This window comes from Chlorocebus sabaeus, chromosome 21 (genome assembly GCF_047675955.1).
Source record: "Chlorocebus sabaeus isolate Y175 chromosome 21, mChlSab1.0.hap1, whole genome shotgun sequence".
NCBI lineage: Eukaryota > Metazoa > Chordata > Mammalia > Primates > Cercopithecidae > Chlorocebus > Chlorocebus sabaeus.
The window spans coordinates 81244210-81260471 of record NC_132924.1 but is presented as its reverse complement, the minus strand read 5'-3'; the positions used below and the strand labels follow the sequence as shown (position 1 = coordinate 81260471).

The 16262-nt window shown below is 35.3% G+C and overlaps 1 protein-coding gene across 50 annotated transcripts in view; it reads left to right on the top strand.

Moving 5' to 3' along the window:
• NRCAM (neuronal cell adhesion molecule) overlaps positions 1–16262 on the top strand; it is a 305485-nt gene that overhangs the window by 283990 nt on the left and 5233 nt on the right. For 26 of the 50 annotated variants that reach the window (XM_007982586.3, XM_038004500.2, XM_007982583.3 and 23 more), the window contains 2 exons: positions 8675–8806; positions 9625–9703. In XM_007982586.3, coding sequence (XP_007980777.1) covers positions 8675–8806; positions 9625–9703 — 211 coding nt within the window. Of the gene's footprint in view, positions 1–1237; positions 1364–2552; positions 2706–8674; positions 8807–9624; positions 9704–16262 lie in introns of all 50 variants that reach the window. The other 24 variants (XM_073009252.1, XM_073009263.1, XM_038004487.2 and 21 more) reach the window with 2 other exon arrangements.

Below are 16262 nucleotides of genomic sequence, written 5' to 3'. Positions count from 1 at the left end.
TTTCCCCATGCTTAGCACAAAGAGATACAAAATTTGCATGTGTTGTTGAATTATATTTTAGAAGTCAAGAGCATTATTTAACCGCTTTAATATCTTTCTTTTCTTAATTCTAAGAAGTGTAATTTTATTACATTGCTTTGAACAAAGGTCTTTAGCTTCTACATTTTATAAACATGTCTTAGAATATAATTTTAGTGTCTTGGTAAACCCATTGATGCTGTCTGATTTACTATCCTAGTAAATTTTATGTGGGATAATAAATTGATCTTATTTTTTAACTACTGAAGTTAACACATCTGTAAATGTTTCGTTTTTAGTTTATGCTGTTGAGGTAGGACTGATAGAATTGCCAGCCTCGGGTATTCAAATAACATTTTTTAATGACTTTAGATGTTGTCTTTACCCAGTAGCAAGCATGTAGCATCATCTGGTCTCCATAATTTGGATTTTTAAGAAGCTATTTAGGTTGCACTATGATTTTTCAGAAAATGCTTTGTAACAAACAGTTAACAGGTAAGATTGTCTTGCTCTCTGGGAAATGTTACATTAAATAGTTTTTACTCCTTTTATTTACTCTTTCTTAACTTCTGATAGAACATATCTGGAAATTTCTTTTGCAGCTTCTCTTCCAACATCCCCTGACCATCCATCATTCTCTAAAGCAGGGGTTCCTTACCTGGGGTCCCTGAGTTCCCCAGAGTTTGATACTCAAAGAAGTCTGTTTCTTAAAACAGATCAAAAGCGCTGTTCAAAGGGGCATTCTCTGTCACACCAACACAGATTTTTCAAAGACCTACATTGAGATGACAAATAGAATTGAAAAGTAGCCACATAGTATTGGGGTTTACCTCGGAATCTCTGACATTCCATGACGACATCTGTCCCTGGGATTGTTCAGCGATCCCCCTCTCCATCACACATTAATAAATGAAGACGGTGACATTTCCTGAGACTGTATCTAATGGACAACAGTTAACATTGTTTAGAACCCATATAATAGAACTCATATATTTTAATATCATGCATCATTATTTCTGATATTTATTTCCTAATGCTGTAATTTAAGAAACAAAAAAATTTCTGTAATGAAAGCAAAGCATGAGTGAACCCTAAATTTTAGCTGTAAATTCTTATTTAATTCTATTTGCATAATTTCACAGTATTTAAACTTATTTTATATTCGTGTGTATGGTGCTGCAATATGATTGTTTGTTTTATTTTTCTATTGTATGTTTAGTTCAAGCAGTAAATCCCAGGATCAGCAATCTTACTGCCGCAGCTGCTGAGACCTATGCCAATATCAGTTGGGAATATGAGGGACCACAGCATGTGAACTTTTATGTTGAATATGGTGTAGCAGGCAGTAAGAAACAATTTCATTACCCAATTTTTAGTTTGGGGGATGCATTTTAAAAGCTTAAGAACATTCTTAGGAATTTAGTATACATCATCTTGAAAAATAACTTGATCCAATTAAATGAATGACTTATCTAAAAAAAGTATAGTGAACCGTCAGCCTACCACGTATTATATGCACAACTAGGAATTGCTTTTTTGTGTTATTAATAACAGATGGCATATGTTCCGTTACGTATGTTATTTTCATATCATAGTACTTAAAACTGGTTCTATGCCCACAACACATAAACAAGAATAGGAAGGAATAATGCAAGTACAAGTGGGAAAAAAGAAAAGGTTTTTTTTTCAAATTGTACTTTGAAGTAACAGAAATCAAACTGACTTGAAAGTATTCATTTTGCCCTAACTAGCCCAACAGAATTTTATAAGAAACTGCAGAAAATTAATACTTTGGGAGAGCATTCATTATGTTTTAATGTTTGATATGTTCTCAAGTCAGGCACTCTTCGTAGATCCTGGCCACCTCTACTGGGAGATGGGGCAGCTTTCACTTTCAGCAGTCTGTGAAAACCCAGTGCCCCTCCTAAACGCAGATGTGCTTACATAGAACAAATGAGGTGGCCGATGTTTGTGACAAAGTGTTGAACAGAGTCCAACTTTCTGTTTAAGCCTTTATCATGCAAGTAAATATTTTTAGAAATGACGATCCCTTTAGAAAAACCAATACCTGGGAAAAGTTGAATCAATTAATTGGATACATTGGAAGGCATTTAAGTTTACCAAAAGATTCATCTTGTGAATCTTAAAAAACAATTTTTCCCATAGTTCATTTAAGCTATTTAATGTATAACAGTTCTTTTAATAAACATCTTTAGAGAAACTCAACAGTTTCATAAGGCAAGGTGCAGATAAAGAACCTTCCTTTGTGTTAAAGAAGAGAATTAATACAATGGGAATACATACAATTAATAAGCAAGCTAGATACCCAGTCTATTTTTCTTTGAGGATATTTTCCTGTAGGTCATTTAAATTGATTTATTTGATATGACTACATTTATAATAATCTAAAATGGTAAATCTAAGCATCCTACATCTTGTCTTTAGCTTATAAAGAATTTTCCTTTCTTGAAGCATTAAGTGACTTCTGGTCCCTTAAAATATTCAAATGTGTTGTTTTTGCAAAATTTCCATAGGCAAAGAAGAATGGAGAAAAGAAATTGTAAATGGTTCTCGGAGCTTCTTTGGGTTAAAGGGTCTAATGCCAGGAACAGCATACAAAGTTCGAGTTGGTGCTGTGGGGGACTCTGGTTTTGTGAGTTCAGAGGATGTGTTTGAGACAGGCCCAGGTGAGGCGCACACCACACCTGTTCTGGCTCCCGCTCAGAGGTGGAGGCCGCCAGGTGCTCCAGCTGGAGATGGGGGCTGGTGGAGCTGTGTTATGGGTAGGGCATGAATGTCTTTCTATGGGGCCCTGTTGGGTTGGGAGTTATGGTTTTTGTCTTTGGTTCTTTATATCAAATGAATTACGGAATTTAGCAAATCATCTTCTAGCCACATTATTACCAAAAACCATCACAAAAATAGACTTAAATATGATTTTAACTTATGTTATGTAAAGAATTCAATTGTTCATATCACAGGTATAAACTTTCCCTCAGTGTTAAACTGAAATTTTTAAAGTGCTTTTGAAGATGAAAGAACTTACAAGAAAGTCACAATTCTGGCCGGGCGCAGTGGCTCACGCCTGTAATCCCAGCACTTAGGGAGGCCGAGGCAGGTGGATCACCTGAGGTCAGGAGTTTGAGACCAGCCTGGCCAACATGGTGAAACCCTGTCTCTACTAAAAATACAAAAATTAGCTGGGCATGGTGGCGGGTGCCTGTAATCCCAGCTACTCAGGAGGCTGAGGCAGGAGAATCGCTTGAACCCAGGAGGCAGAGGTTGTGGTGAGCCAAGATTGCTCCATTGCACTCCAGCCTGGGCAACAGAGTAAGACTCCATCTCAAAAAAAAAAAAAAAAAAAAAAAAAGAAAGAAAGAAAGAAAAGAAAAGAAAGTCACAATTCTTTATTTCAAAATGGCCTACAACCCAGCAGAACCCTGCAGTCTGCTTAGACAACTAATAGAGATATTATTACATTTGTATGGAACAAGAACTTGTACAATTCATATGCTACATTTTTTATCACACCAAATTTTACTGCCTGTATGTATTTACTTCTGTGAATATTATCAGAATATACAAGTAAAAAGTGAAGTTTCTAAAATAAAGAAAAATGTTCATGTGAAATGCAAGAACATTCGTATTTGCTCACTAGATGGAGAACAATCTCTGCTTACTTACATTTCAACAAGAGTTGTTTGTGGTACACGTTCACTCTGCAGTTCATACCCCTATGTTATTTTCAGTCACTGCATGCATTCTTAAAGAAATGTGCATATCCTGTAGAATACATTACACAATGTATTTTTTGTTACTTTCATTAACAAAACATTATGATTTTTAAAGTCACGTTTTACAGTTTAGAAAAATATAAATCATAAGTGGTTTTAAAAAAGAAACCAACAATAATGTATTAAACTATATTTTAAAGATATTCGTTTGCTAAAATCATAATGTTTTAAGAAAACCACACATTTTCTGTTATTCTGTTTTTTGTATTTCATATCCATTTATGTACATAGTTCTAGGAAAACTGTGTGTTAAACTTAAAAGGGTAATACTTAATCAATTCGTAGCTAGTTTACAAGGTTTTTGTTTGTTGTTATTGATAACTTTTATTTTCAAAATACTAAAAGCTCAAGTAGATATTATCTTCATATATAGCTGGAATGCTAATAATAGTAATGGGACTAGCATTTAGTCAGCTCTCCTATACAGCAGGAAGTGGTTTTCTCATTCAGTCCTTACAACAATCCTATGCTGTAGGCATCATTATTATTCCACTTACCCCTCAAGTCAGAGAGGTGGAGTACCTGCCAGGTCACCCAGTAGGAACGTGATAGAGCTGGGATTAGAAGCTTGTCCTTCCATCTCCAGAAGAAAGGCCCTCCCTATACCCCACTGCAAGGTCACAAAGGTCCATAGGCTAAGGAGGACAGGCTGTCTCAGAAAGGGCAGCTTCAGTCAACACTTGGTATATCCAGTCAGTGATTCTGGACCCCTGCAGGCTGCACGTGGTTACTGGTTCTGGATTATTTATGAAGAATCTACTATGTATAAAAATGACCTGTTGTTAAAATTGTTAGAAATGCTTAGGAAAGGAAAAAGTGACTTTAGCCAAAGTTAGATTCACCCTCAAAAATCAAGTTGTAGCATTTTTTGTCCTTTTATAGGACAAAGGACAACTCCTTTAGAAAATTATTTTTCACTCAGCAGTGTAATGCCTACAGTTCCAGCAGCAACTGCCAGATAGTTCAAGATGAGGAATCATGATAGGTGGACCTTCTTGTGAGCCCATGATGGAGAGACAGAACAAGGTCACAACCAGTTCTTGGCACTTTTTACATATAAATGTATTAAAAAGAACAAATATTGAGTCAACTCTAGTGACCTTAGTTAACACATCACCTGTAAGAGCAAATGCTGCTAGCATTCTAGAATGTCTCAGTTTACCATTACACGGCCTCCCTTTTCCCAGTTCACAATGCTCCATCCTTTGGGGCTGCTGGGTTAACTCCAGTGTGAAACCACCGTCTGCCACTGCTCCTGCTCCTCCTCTCCTCTCCTCTCTTCCCTCTAGGTTCGTGGTGTAAGGATGTCAGTGTTTGGCATGAAAGCATATCATCGGCTAATTTTTAAACTCTGCATTCATGATCTACTTCTCTCTCTTCTTCTGAGTTCTGCTAATTTTAGGACCCTAGACTCAACTTTCATCTACAGTTGTTTCATGAATCTTCCTACCATTATGCCATCTCTCCCTTTTATAGTCTGGATTTTTAAGGTATATTTCTTAATTTTTTTCCTATGGCACAAACTGAAAAACAAACGAGATAGGCGGTGTCCTGATGCTGCACTTCTTCCCCGTACTACTGGAATGACCTTTCATTACCGCCACCCCACTTCATGTGACCGCTCATTAGCGCCACTCCCTGCCCCCGTTTGACCTCTCATTAGTGCCACCCCATCTGGTATGACCAGATCTGACCTCTCATTAACGCCATCCACCTCGTCCCCTTCCTCTTTTACCTGTGTCCCTCAATTACCCAGTCTTTCTTGTCATCACAAAGGATTTAAAACAGATTTGTTTTCCCGAGGCCTAACGGATTTTTTGTCAGTTGTCTCCAAACTTTGGTTAAGGTCACATTTTGCTCTTCCTAAATACATCTAAGCATTTGAACAGGACATTTTCATCCATAGTGCATTCTTCATAAATAGTAGAGAACAAATAACCATTTCCCTCACCCTGTCTCTCTTCTATGTTGATTCTATGGTTCTGAGGACTCAAGAGCATTTTCCTCAGAGACCTCCTACTACAGAGCACAGATATCCATGACAGCAAGCAACGCCAGAGCAGAAGACTGTGGTAAAGCTGACCTACAGAAAACAAAGCAAATCTCATTCTATTTTCATGTTCTTTATATGTTTTTAATTTATCATTTTGTGGATTACTCACATAATACATGAATATAATTTTATTTTTTTAAAAATTCAGATAATGAAGATTCTTTTTTACTCCACTACTCAGCCCTACCCAGCCCTTCAATGGGTGGTGATACCCACCCATTGAAACTGACTCTAGAAGGAAACCCCCATAAGTTTAATTCTCTCTGTGTAGGGGGTGGGTGTGTGTGTGTGTGTGTGTTTGTGGTGCACTATCGTGGTTATGGCTTGGATTTGTGTGTCCCAGATGATTTTAGATTGTCCTGAAAAGGCTTGAAGCCTCTTTTAATCATTCTGGAATTTAAATCTTTTATTTTATGCATGGAAAGTCAATAGAAGTTTTTATTCCATTTACACAGTTTCTGTTTTATATCAATTTCTGGTGTACTTGTGTGTGTCTGAATGTGACTGTGTGCACACATGCACCTATTACCATATTGTGTCTGCCTACTTTAAATAATAGGGCAGTGAAATATTTTTTCTTTAGACATAGAGGCAGAAATTCAAAGTCAGTGTGGATGTTTATACAACACCCATCAAACATCCATCCAGTTTTTGCATGGTTGCATAGCAGCAAACTGCCAGTCAGTAGTTCGATTTTGGCAGTCACCATCCTTGTAGAACAATATCTTTGCTGGTACCTGAGTATCTTGTTTTTCCCTTTTTAGTTGCATTTAATTAGATGAAAAATGTAAATGCTGAATCTATTATGACAGGGCTGTAAATCAGCACACTAAAAACAAGAACTAACTTTAGTCAAATGCTTAAAAGACTTCATGCCATTTGGTTTTTGGTTCAGTTTTGAAGAAAAAGCACAGACTGGGCGTTAATTGAAAGAAATATGTTGCCAAAGCGGATGTAATGATGGACTTTAATACCTTTTTGCCTGTCTCAGAATAGGAAGTGCCTATAGCATTTTATTCTTTAACTGAAGACTTTTGCTGATTTGATATCTGGATTATTTTTAGGAATGCATTACAGCAGTATAATATAATGGCTAGTGGCATATTTTCTGGAGTCAGACACAGGTTGCTCCAACTTTTCGGCAAGTTCTTAATCTTCTCTGGGCATGGCTTTATTCCTGATGCCTACCTCAGAGACTTGTTGTAAAGATTAAATGAGATATGCCTTCAGCACAGTGCCAAGCTTATGGTAAGGGTCCAAAACTGTTAGCCGTCAGTGTTATTACCATTGTCTTCATCTTCATCATCATGACTGTGGTATGTATATGGCAAGGAGAAACTACCTAAACTGGTGCTTTACTTGTATGTGGCTATAATACAGCTCAAAACTTCACTAACTAATGAGGCATGAGGGCCTATTGGGAAAAGGCTACCAGCCTTTGACTTGTATTTCAAATAAGGTATTTTTGCTTCTCATTTTATTTATTCTACATATGTCCATATTTTTTTACCTTCCTCTTCACACTTGATTTTTAGCATTTCCTTTTTCTCCCTAAACTTTATATGGAGAAAAAGAGGCAATGAGATGCTATTTTTGCAACATTGGCAGAACCTGGGATATGCGTAGTCATGTTTATTTCTGCATCCAGAGATCACACACACCTAACTCAACTGTATAAAATATATTCAGAAGAAATTCAGTCAAATTAAAAGCATGATATAAGCATGCTTATGGAGTCAAAAGAAGAAAATGTTTTATCTTGATTATGGTCAAAAGAGAGAAAATAAAGGTCTTTTAAAAAATAATTTATGCCAGTTAATTAAGCAAATCTGCATGGGCATGTCTGAATAGCCATTGATGCTGCACTTTTTCCCATAAGATTGATACTTTAAAATAATATCCAAAATGCTAATTATTCTGTGGTTTTCTTAGAAATTTTGCTTATTATGACTGATGGAATAAGGGGTTTCACATTTATTAAACAGAATAGATGAACACTGAAAGGATATGTATACACATAAGTGAGTACTTTCTTTTCAAACTAGTCACTTGGGCAAATAATGATTTCACTGACTGAGAGATATGCCAATCTTTTGAATGGATCCTTAGCAATACAAATATTGATTCTTTGAGGGCAGATTTGGTTTTTCAGAAATTTCCACTCAGAACCAACTCTTGTGAATGAGATGAATAACAAATCTAAGGAATGAGGTGAATAACAAACCTAAGTAATATTTTGGGTGCAACTTGAGCTGTTATATAAAACAATACAGCCGGTTTTCTGATCTGGAAAGGTTTCTTGTGTGGACCGTTTTTTTTTTAACAGATTTCTAAAAAATATCGAAAATGACAACAGCCTTGCAAGGACAGTTTAGCCTCTAAAAGCAGTTTCTTTGAAGAGAAAATACTCAATTAGATGTATACATTCTATTCTGTTTAAAACTCAGTTTTATATTTTTCTCATTGTACTTAATGTAAAATGTATCCTATTAACAGTGAATAATTGGTTTGGGAATTTGTTTTTATTGAGAATATATAGTGAAAATAACTGTGAACACAATGTTCACCAGGGCTTGTTAGCATTTAATGTTATCATTATTCAGATTTCTCTATTTGATTTTTTTAATGAATGAAGATTTTTCAAAGTTTTTATATAATTTCTGATTAATAATTGACAGATCCTAATTTGGGGCCACATGCAAAATATATGAAAGCTCACATAATGTGGCAATTTTTTACTCTGAGAGACTGCAGCAGTTCCCATCTCCCCTTAACCTATTGCCACCAACACCGTTGATTTATTTTCCAGCGATGGCAAGCCGGCAGGTGGATATTGCAACTCAGGGCTGGTTCATTGGTCTAATGTGTGCTGTCGCTCTCCTTATCTTAATTTTGCTGATCGTTTGCTTCATCAGAAGAAACAAGGGTGGTAAATATCCAGGTAAGAAAGAAAGATTAAAATTGCTTTATAATGCTACATAATAATCCATTAAACTAAAAAGAAATAATGGGGGTAATCATGTAGATTGTAATATTATGTCTTCCCAGAGCCATGAGTTTGGAGTTTCTCTTCAACTGACTTTTGATCCCTTTTTATATAATGGCAACCTAAACATTATCAACGATCATAAGGCATTTGGAGGATTAAATCAATCTGTTCTCTGAAAACAGTAGTGAGTCTACTTTCTTAGACTCCACATAAGTTATGGATGCTGAAGTAACACCTAAAACCAACTGGCAAGGGGAGAATTGCAGGGAAGGTGCATGGAGTTTTTCAGAGGAAGTAATACATGAACTAAGTCTTCATATTGTGATGTGTGACATTGCTTTCCCTATGATGTAATGGTTTATTCAATTTAGCGGACCCATTAAATTTATATTTCCTTTACCTGACCATTTTCCCTTCAATGACAAGAAAAAAAAATCTGTGAAAGAATAGGCTTACAAAAACAATTTGCAACCATTAATATAGTTAATAAATAGATTGGTAAAATAGGGGAAAATCTTAGAAACTTAAAAATTATTTATTTATTGGGTGAGAGACTAGTCAACTTTATGTGTTAATAAATGTACATTCTATTGGGTTGCCTCAAAAATAAAACACCAGCATATATGTGTGGCCACAATATATATGGTTATACAACATCTACTTGTGTATAGAATTATTTTTCACTGCTGTATATCTCAAAGAATGCTCTCATGGACTTTGAATAAGAAAGAACAGGATCAACAGAAAATCATATCATTTTGACATTTTAGTTAAAGAAAAGGAAGATGCCCATGCTGACCCTGAAATCCAGCCTATGAAGGAAGATGATGGGACATTTGGAGAATACAGGTGAGCCCCTGCTTCTCTGCTCTTCATCTTCTCTGCCCACACGAACACAGTCTCGAGAATAGAACTCGGCCAGAACATGCTCTGCCTGGCATCTCATATTTTCCTCAAATAAAAGTTTAGGGATACTTCCATGTCTCAATGTTTACATGTCCCTCATGGTCAAACATTTTCATTTTTCATTAAAAAACTAAATTTTGATTTTAGTCATAATTGTGGAGGTGGAATGTCTCCCACTTTGTCATATTTTCCATGGGCCCATGCTGTATTGATCAATCTCATCTAGCAAAGCCAGTGTGCTACTATGAGCATTAAAACAACAAAAAAGACCCCCCAATGCCTGCGTTGTAAAGAAAACTATACTTGTCATCTTCTAAATATGCTGTAATAAAACCAGTGTGAACAGACTTTTTCATCTAGAATTTGAAGCTAGTTTTCCTAAACAATACCCATACCCTTGCCCTTTAATCATGAAATGGTGACTAGATTGTTTTAGAAGCTGTTAACTATTAAGAAATATCATAGCCCTCTAGGCAATGTGTTACTCACGGAACTTTGATAATACATTCTTGGCTTGACTCCATCATTAAGGGAAAATGTTAATATAACCTATGTGCTAAATTTTTAAACAATCTTCCCTTTAAACAAAGATAAATCTTTTCAAGAGAAGGAAAATATTATTTTAGATTTAAAAACAGAAACAAAATATGTATTTATTTAAATAAAATGTGAGGATTCTGTTATTCTAAAAGTCTACCTTTTTAAAATACCTTCTTTACCTTGCTTTTCTTTTTAGAAGCCTCTTGCTTATATAAAATACCTTTTAAATATGCATTAAGCCCACTTTGAGACATTGTTTGCAAGATGAAGAGGCTTTTAGGTGAAATAAAATATTTCACTATTGTGATTACCAGGCAGCATTTGTAGAGAAGATATTTATGTTACTTTTTACCTGTCTCCAGAGCTCATTTTTGGTTTTTCCATGTCACTATCATGTCAGTATCATAGAATTTCATGTGACATAATGCTAAGGATGAAAAATATAGAACTGATTGAGAAAAAAAAACATTTATTTTCAATAAAAATCACTTTCATATCAGTTTCCATGCAGATACCTGTGTTTTCCCTTATTATCTCAGCCCCTAAGTTTTTATATTCTGATCTCTTAAAGAGAGATAACTATGGTTTCAAAAAGTTCTCAGAATTTCTGTATCTCATGGTACAGAAAAATGAGTAGTGAGGGTTGTCTTGATATCAGAAGTTGGTTCTGGAGCTGAAGGTGTATGAAAACCTCATGCAGCATCCATACCCAGTTCACCCAAGAGGGTTTTGTAACACATTAGAGCAGCCTGCAGAAGCCCATAGCCTAGGGCATCTGGATGAGTAGAACTTCGCTGAAATAATTCACCCTTCTACATGTTTCTCCTGTAAAGCAGGTAAGCTGACAGTTACTAAATAACTTCTTATTTGTAAGACTTCTTGTGGCTATAATTATCTACAGGATATGCATACCACTCCCTTATTTATTGTGATGAAGCAAAATGTTTAATGTGGCCTGAAAAAAAAATATGTATTTGCATGAGTTGGAAATAAACTATTGTCTTTCATACATTCTCCACATGGTGATGGGCTCCTATTCTACATTATCATGCCTCAGTGAATCTGGCAATATACTGCTCACCACGTGGGTCTCAAACATCACCTTGCTCTTATGGCGATGTGAAACCATGATCTGAGGTCATGTGACTTTCCCAGATAATTGCTGCCTACTCCATTAAAACTTGACTAAAATCAAGGTTAATATTTGGGTGATGGTATACTAGAAGCCCAAACCCCACTGCTCTACAATGTATCCATGTAACAAACTTGCACATGTACCCCCTGGATCTATTAAAAACAAAACAAAACAAAACAAAAAAACGGAGTTTGAGTTTTATGAACTAGCTTGGAATTAAAAGACTGTTAGTTTTACTTTCAACTCAGCCATTGCCTGTGATTCATAGTTCTATAATTTCTGTTTTCTTCTATGAGCCATCTACTAACAACTTTAATAGAATTTTGTGTCTGGAGCAGTACATGGCAAGTATTTGGTTACTGGTCTCATAATCACTGTGTTTACGTCTGTTTGGTCATATTTCTTTGTCTTAGTGTTAATTTATATGTGCTGTGTTGGTAAAGTGTTTTCAAATAGCTGTCTTTAGCTTAGGCCTTAGTTTCTCAGGAAAGAAAGACTTTTCATTTGGGCTTATTGAGTGTAAACCCAATTGATACAAAGACAAAACCACTTGTCATAAATGTAATGATAAATTTGGGAGGTGCCAAGGGAAATCAGGTTCTGATGGGTGTCTTCAACTTGAAACATAACTCAATGATATAATTTTTTCAATGAAACTAAAAGTTCTTAAGGACAATCCCACAAGCAAAATCATTTCCCCAAAATTCCAGCCACGTTTTTTACTTTGGTTTACAAAGATAGGGCTTTGTCCTTTGATTTCCTGACACTACCTCAGAATGTTTTCCCTTTGGTTTATTTTCTATTTAAAGAAATCCAAACATGTTTATTATCTTAGAGTCTGTGATTAATGAAAACAGTTCCAACTGTTTATTAATAGAATCTTTTATTTTTAATAATACATTTAAGTGTCATGCACTTCCTGAAATCACCAGGGTCCTGTCTCTGCTTTGCACCTTCTGGAAGCTTTGAGCTCTGTATTATTTATTGATTCTTACTCTCTTTTATTTCAAAAATAAATTATTGTGCTGACCAGACACATACAAAATTAGGACTATTGCCTAAGTGTAAATTAATTCCATTTCTGATTTGCTTATTCACCAGTCTGAGGATGAAACCATTTCTACATGGCTGGCTCTGAGCCAGATGATATTTCATAGTGCAAAGAGGGATAGAACCTCACTGGTGGCCAAATGTGATTATATGCTATAACCCTGTGCCCTTACTCTGACACCCACCCCCAAGCAGTTACCCTCTGTTGGAAGCCTGCAGCTTTCTTTGTTTGTTTCTTTAATTATACAGACAGTAGGATCTGCATCCTTACTAGCATATAGAAAAATCAGAGAAACAATGCAACCAACAGTGTAAGTATTGTTTTATTCTTTAGATCCATTTTCCTTAAAACCAGAATAAACCTAGGTCATAAACCATATGCCCATATTACTTGAACTCATAACTTACTACGTAATTGGTGGCTCTTGCCACATGAATCTTGTCATTCATGTGAACATGGGCTTTTGGCAAGCATGCTAACCCATGCTCATAAGGCTTGAATGATGCCAAGATGTGTTGCATTCGTTATACACATTAGAGTTGTTTTGCTTACAAATATGAACTGGCTTGTAAGTAGAATAATAATGAACTTTTAGAGAGTGGGTAGGAAAGAGTATTTCGGTCATGAATGTCACTTGAGCTGCGATGTGGTTTGGCCATGGGAGGGTGGTAACGACAGGAAAACCTGACAGAATTATCACAGATTCACCTGCTGTTGCCGAATTTTACTCAGTGGGATTTAACAGATGTGCACACTTCTGAACAGAGTACTGTTGAAACACAATTTGAACTCCCTAAAAATTTATTCTTAGGGAAAAAGAAAGGAAAGGATATATTCCAATGCTTTGTCTGCCATCACAAAACTAAGAGGGAATGAAATGTTTTATGTTAGAATTTTTTTAAAAAGTTCTAAAATGCCCACTGTCTCCTCTATTATTTTACAGTGAACTCACTCTGCCAGTATTTATTGAGTGCCTACTATATGCCAGGACTTGGGAATATTCAAACCAATAGAATTTGGTCCCACTTAGGGAGTTTATAGCCTAGTGATGGATGCAGGAAAGTAAAAGAACAATGACCAGAGTGTGAAAAGTGCTATGAAAGAGATGTAACTAAGGTACCAAGGGAACAGGAGCAGGAAGGTAAAGCCAGGTGGGCAGCATAGAAGGAAGGTGGTACAGGGAGTCTTCTAGGGGAAGTCATGCAGTTTTAGCATTGTGATAGGAACATTTCTTTCCACTGCACAATGATCTTGATTCATGAATCTAAGTCTCAAGAATATACTTGATATTGTGTCAATACTTGTATACTGGATACTTTATATATATATGTCTTATTTTGAAATCCATTCAACCTTTGACATCCAAAACTAATAATTGTCTGATTCCTTAAACATTCTCATTAAAATGTGAATGAATTTTTACTTGTTTTGTAAAGCTTTGAATAATACTGCTGCCTACTCCATTAAAACTTGATTAAAATCAAGGTCTGCTAAATATATATATATATATATATATATAACTTTTAAATCATCTTCTATGACTTCTTGATTCATCTCATTTGGGAAACTCTCCCTTCATATTTAAACTTGACATGGCAACTTCACTGAATACAATGTCAAAAGCAGTTTATTTACTATTTCATTACAAAATTCATCTTGGAATTGAGAAAGGCAAGCCCTAATACAGTGCTTCACGCAGTCGTAACCACTCATTACACCTGGAAAGTTCTGCATGTGTGTTGCATAAGGTATTTCTTAGAAAAAAAAAAAAAATCTCTCTGAAGTAGGGACCTGGAGTGGAGAGAAGAGATGTGATGGGAGATGGACATGTATGCTTGTTGAACACAAACCATGTGGCAGCACTGTGCGTATGACACACAGTGATTTTTTCTCACTTAACCAGTTTCTAATTATTGAAGTATGATATTATATCACACCACTTATTAAAGACTGGTCTTCAAAAGATCTCACTGCCCTTGAATGGCTTTTCCTGGAAAGACTCTGTTGGAGGAGGGAGCATCCCACTTCCTTCTCTTCTTTCAAGCATAGCCTGTGTTGCTGTTGATTTTCTCCTCCGCCACAGCCCTTAAACTGGAGTGAATGGATGTTTCGGGAGAGCCCCTTCTTGGCTGGTCGTTAATTATAACTGATATGATTTTGTATGTAAAAACCCAAATGAATCAACAAGCAAATATTATAATAACAGAGTTCAGTAATGTTGCTTGACACAAAATTAACATAAAAGTCTTATATTTCTATGTACCAGCAAGCAATTGGAAAATAAGACTTTAAAATTTATTCTAGTTATGATAGCATAAAAATATGATGTAGGAATAAAACTAACAAAAAGATCTTCCCCCAGTTTCAAGATCCTGTATTCCATTCCATTGGTCAATCTGCCTATCTCTGCCCCAAGACTATATTGTCTTAATAATATAGGTTTTAATAAGTCTGCATATCTGCTAGGTCTAGTTCTCTAACTTCAGTTGTCTTCTTCAAGAGCCTTTTAAATATTCTTAGCCCTTTTCATTTATTTGTACATCATAGAATCAGCCTGCCAAGATACACATAAAAACCTGCTGAGCTTTTACTGGAAATAAATGGCAACTAAAGGGCAATATGGGGAAGGTTAACATATTTATGATATTTGAGTCTTCCATCCATGGATGTAGAACATTCCTCTACTCATTCAGATCTTCTTTAATAACCCTGAATAAAAGTTTTATTTTCTTCAGAGGTCTTACACTTATTTTTGTTGGATTTGTCTTTATATACTTCATATTTATGGTCTCATAAATGGAATAACATTTTAAATTTTATTTCCTAATTGTTTGCAAGAGCATAAGTAGACTTGACTTTTATGCCAATCTTGTATCAAGCAACATTATGAAAAATCTCTTTATATTCTTACATTTACCTGTAGATTCATCTGGATTTTTTTATATACACAATCATATCAGTTATGAATAATGATAGCTTCCTTTCATCTATTTCTTTTTCTTATAAAGTTGCTTAGGATTTTTAATGCAGTTTTTATTAGAAGTGGTTTATTCTAATTTATTCTAATTCTAATAATTCTAATTTATTAGAAGTGGCCATCATTATTATTTCTGATTTCAAACAAAGTTTTTGATGTTCACTTTAGGTTTCTTGTCGCTACCCTTAATCAGGTTAATGAAGATGCATTCTATTCCTAATGTTAGGAGTAAAAATACATTCTATTCCTAATGTTTTTATCATGAATGGGTGTTGAATTTTTTCATATACCTCTTTCTAAATTTACTGAGATTATCACATTTTTATTTTCTTCTGCTAAAATGATGAATTATATGAATTGATGTTTTAATGCTAAAATAAACCTGCATTCCTGGAATAAACCCAACCTGGATACAAAATATTGTCTTTTTCGTAGATTGCTAAATTTGGTTTGGTCATGGTTTGTTTGGGGTTTTTTCATCTATGTTCATGAATGAGATTAGCCTGTAGTTTGACTTTCTTGAAGTGTTCTTATTGGTTTTAGATATCAATGTTATACTAGCCTCATAAAATGATTAAAGGGATGGTTCTCAGGACATATTTTTAAACTTTAATATGCCCAAAATGGAACCATTGATTTTCCCCTCCCAACATGCTCCACTTCATAGTAACAGTACTTCCAAGCTTCCTGTTGCTCAAACCAAAAATCTTTTTCTCTGTTATTCCATATCTAACCCATCAGAAAATCCTATTGGCTCTACCTTCAAAATATGTTCATAATCTGAGCATCTTATATCACC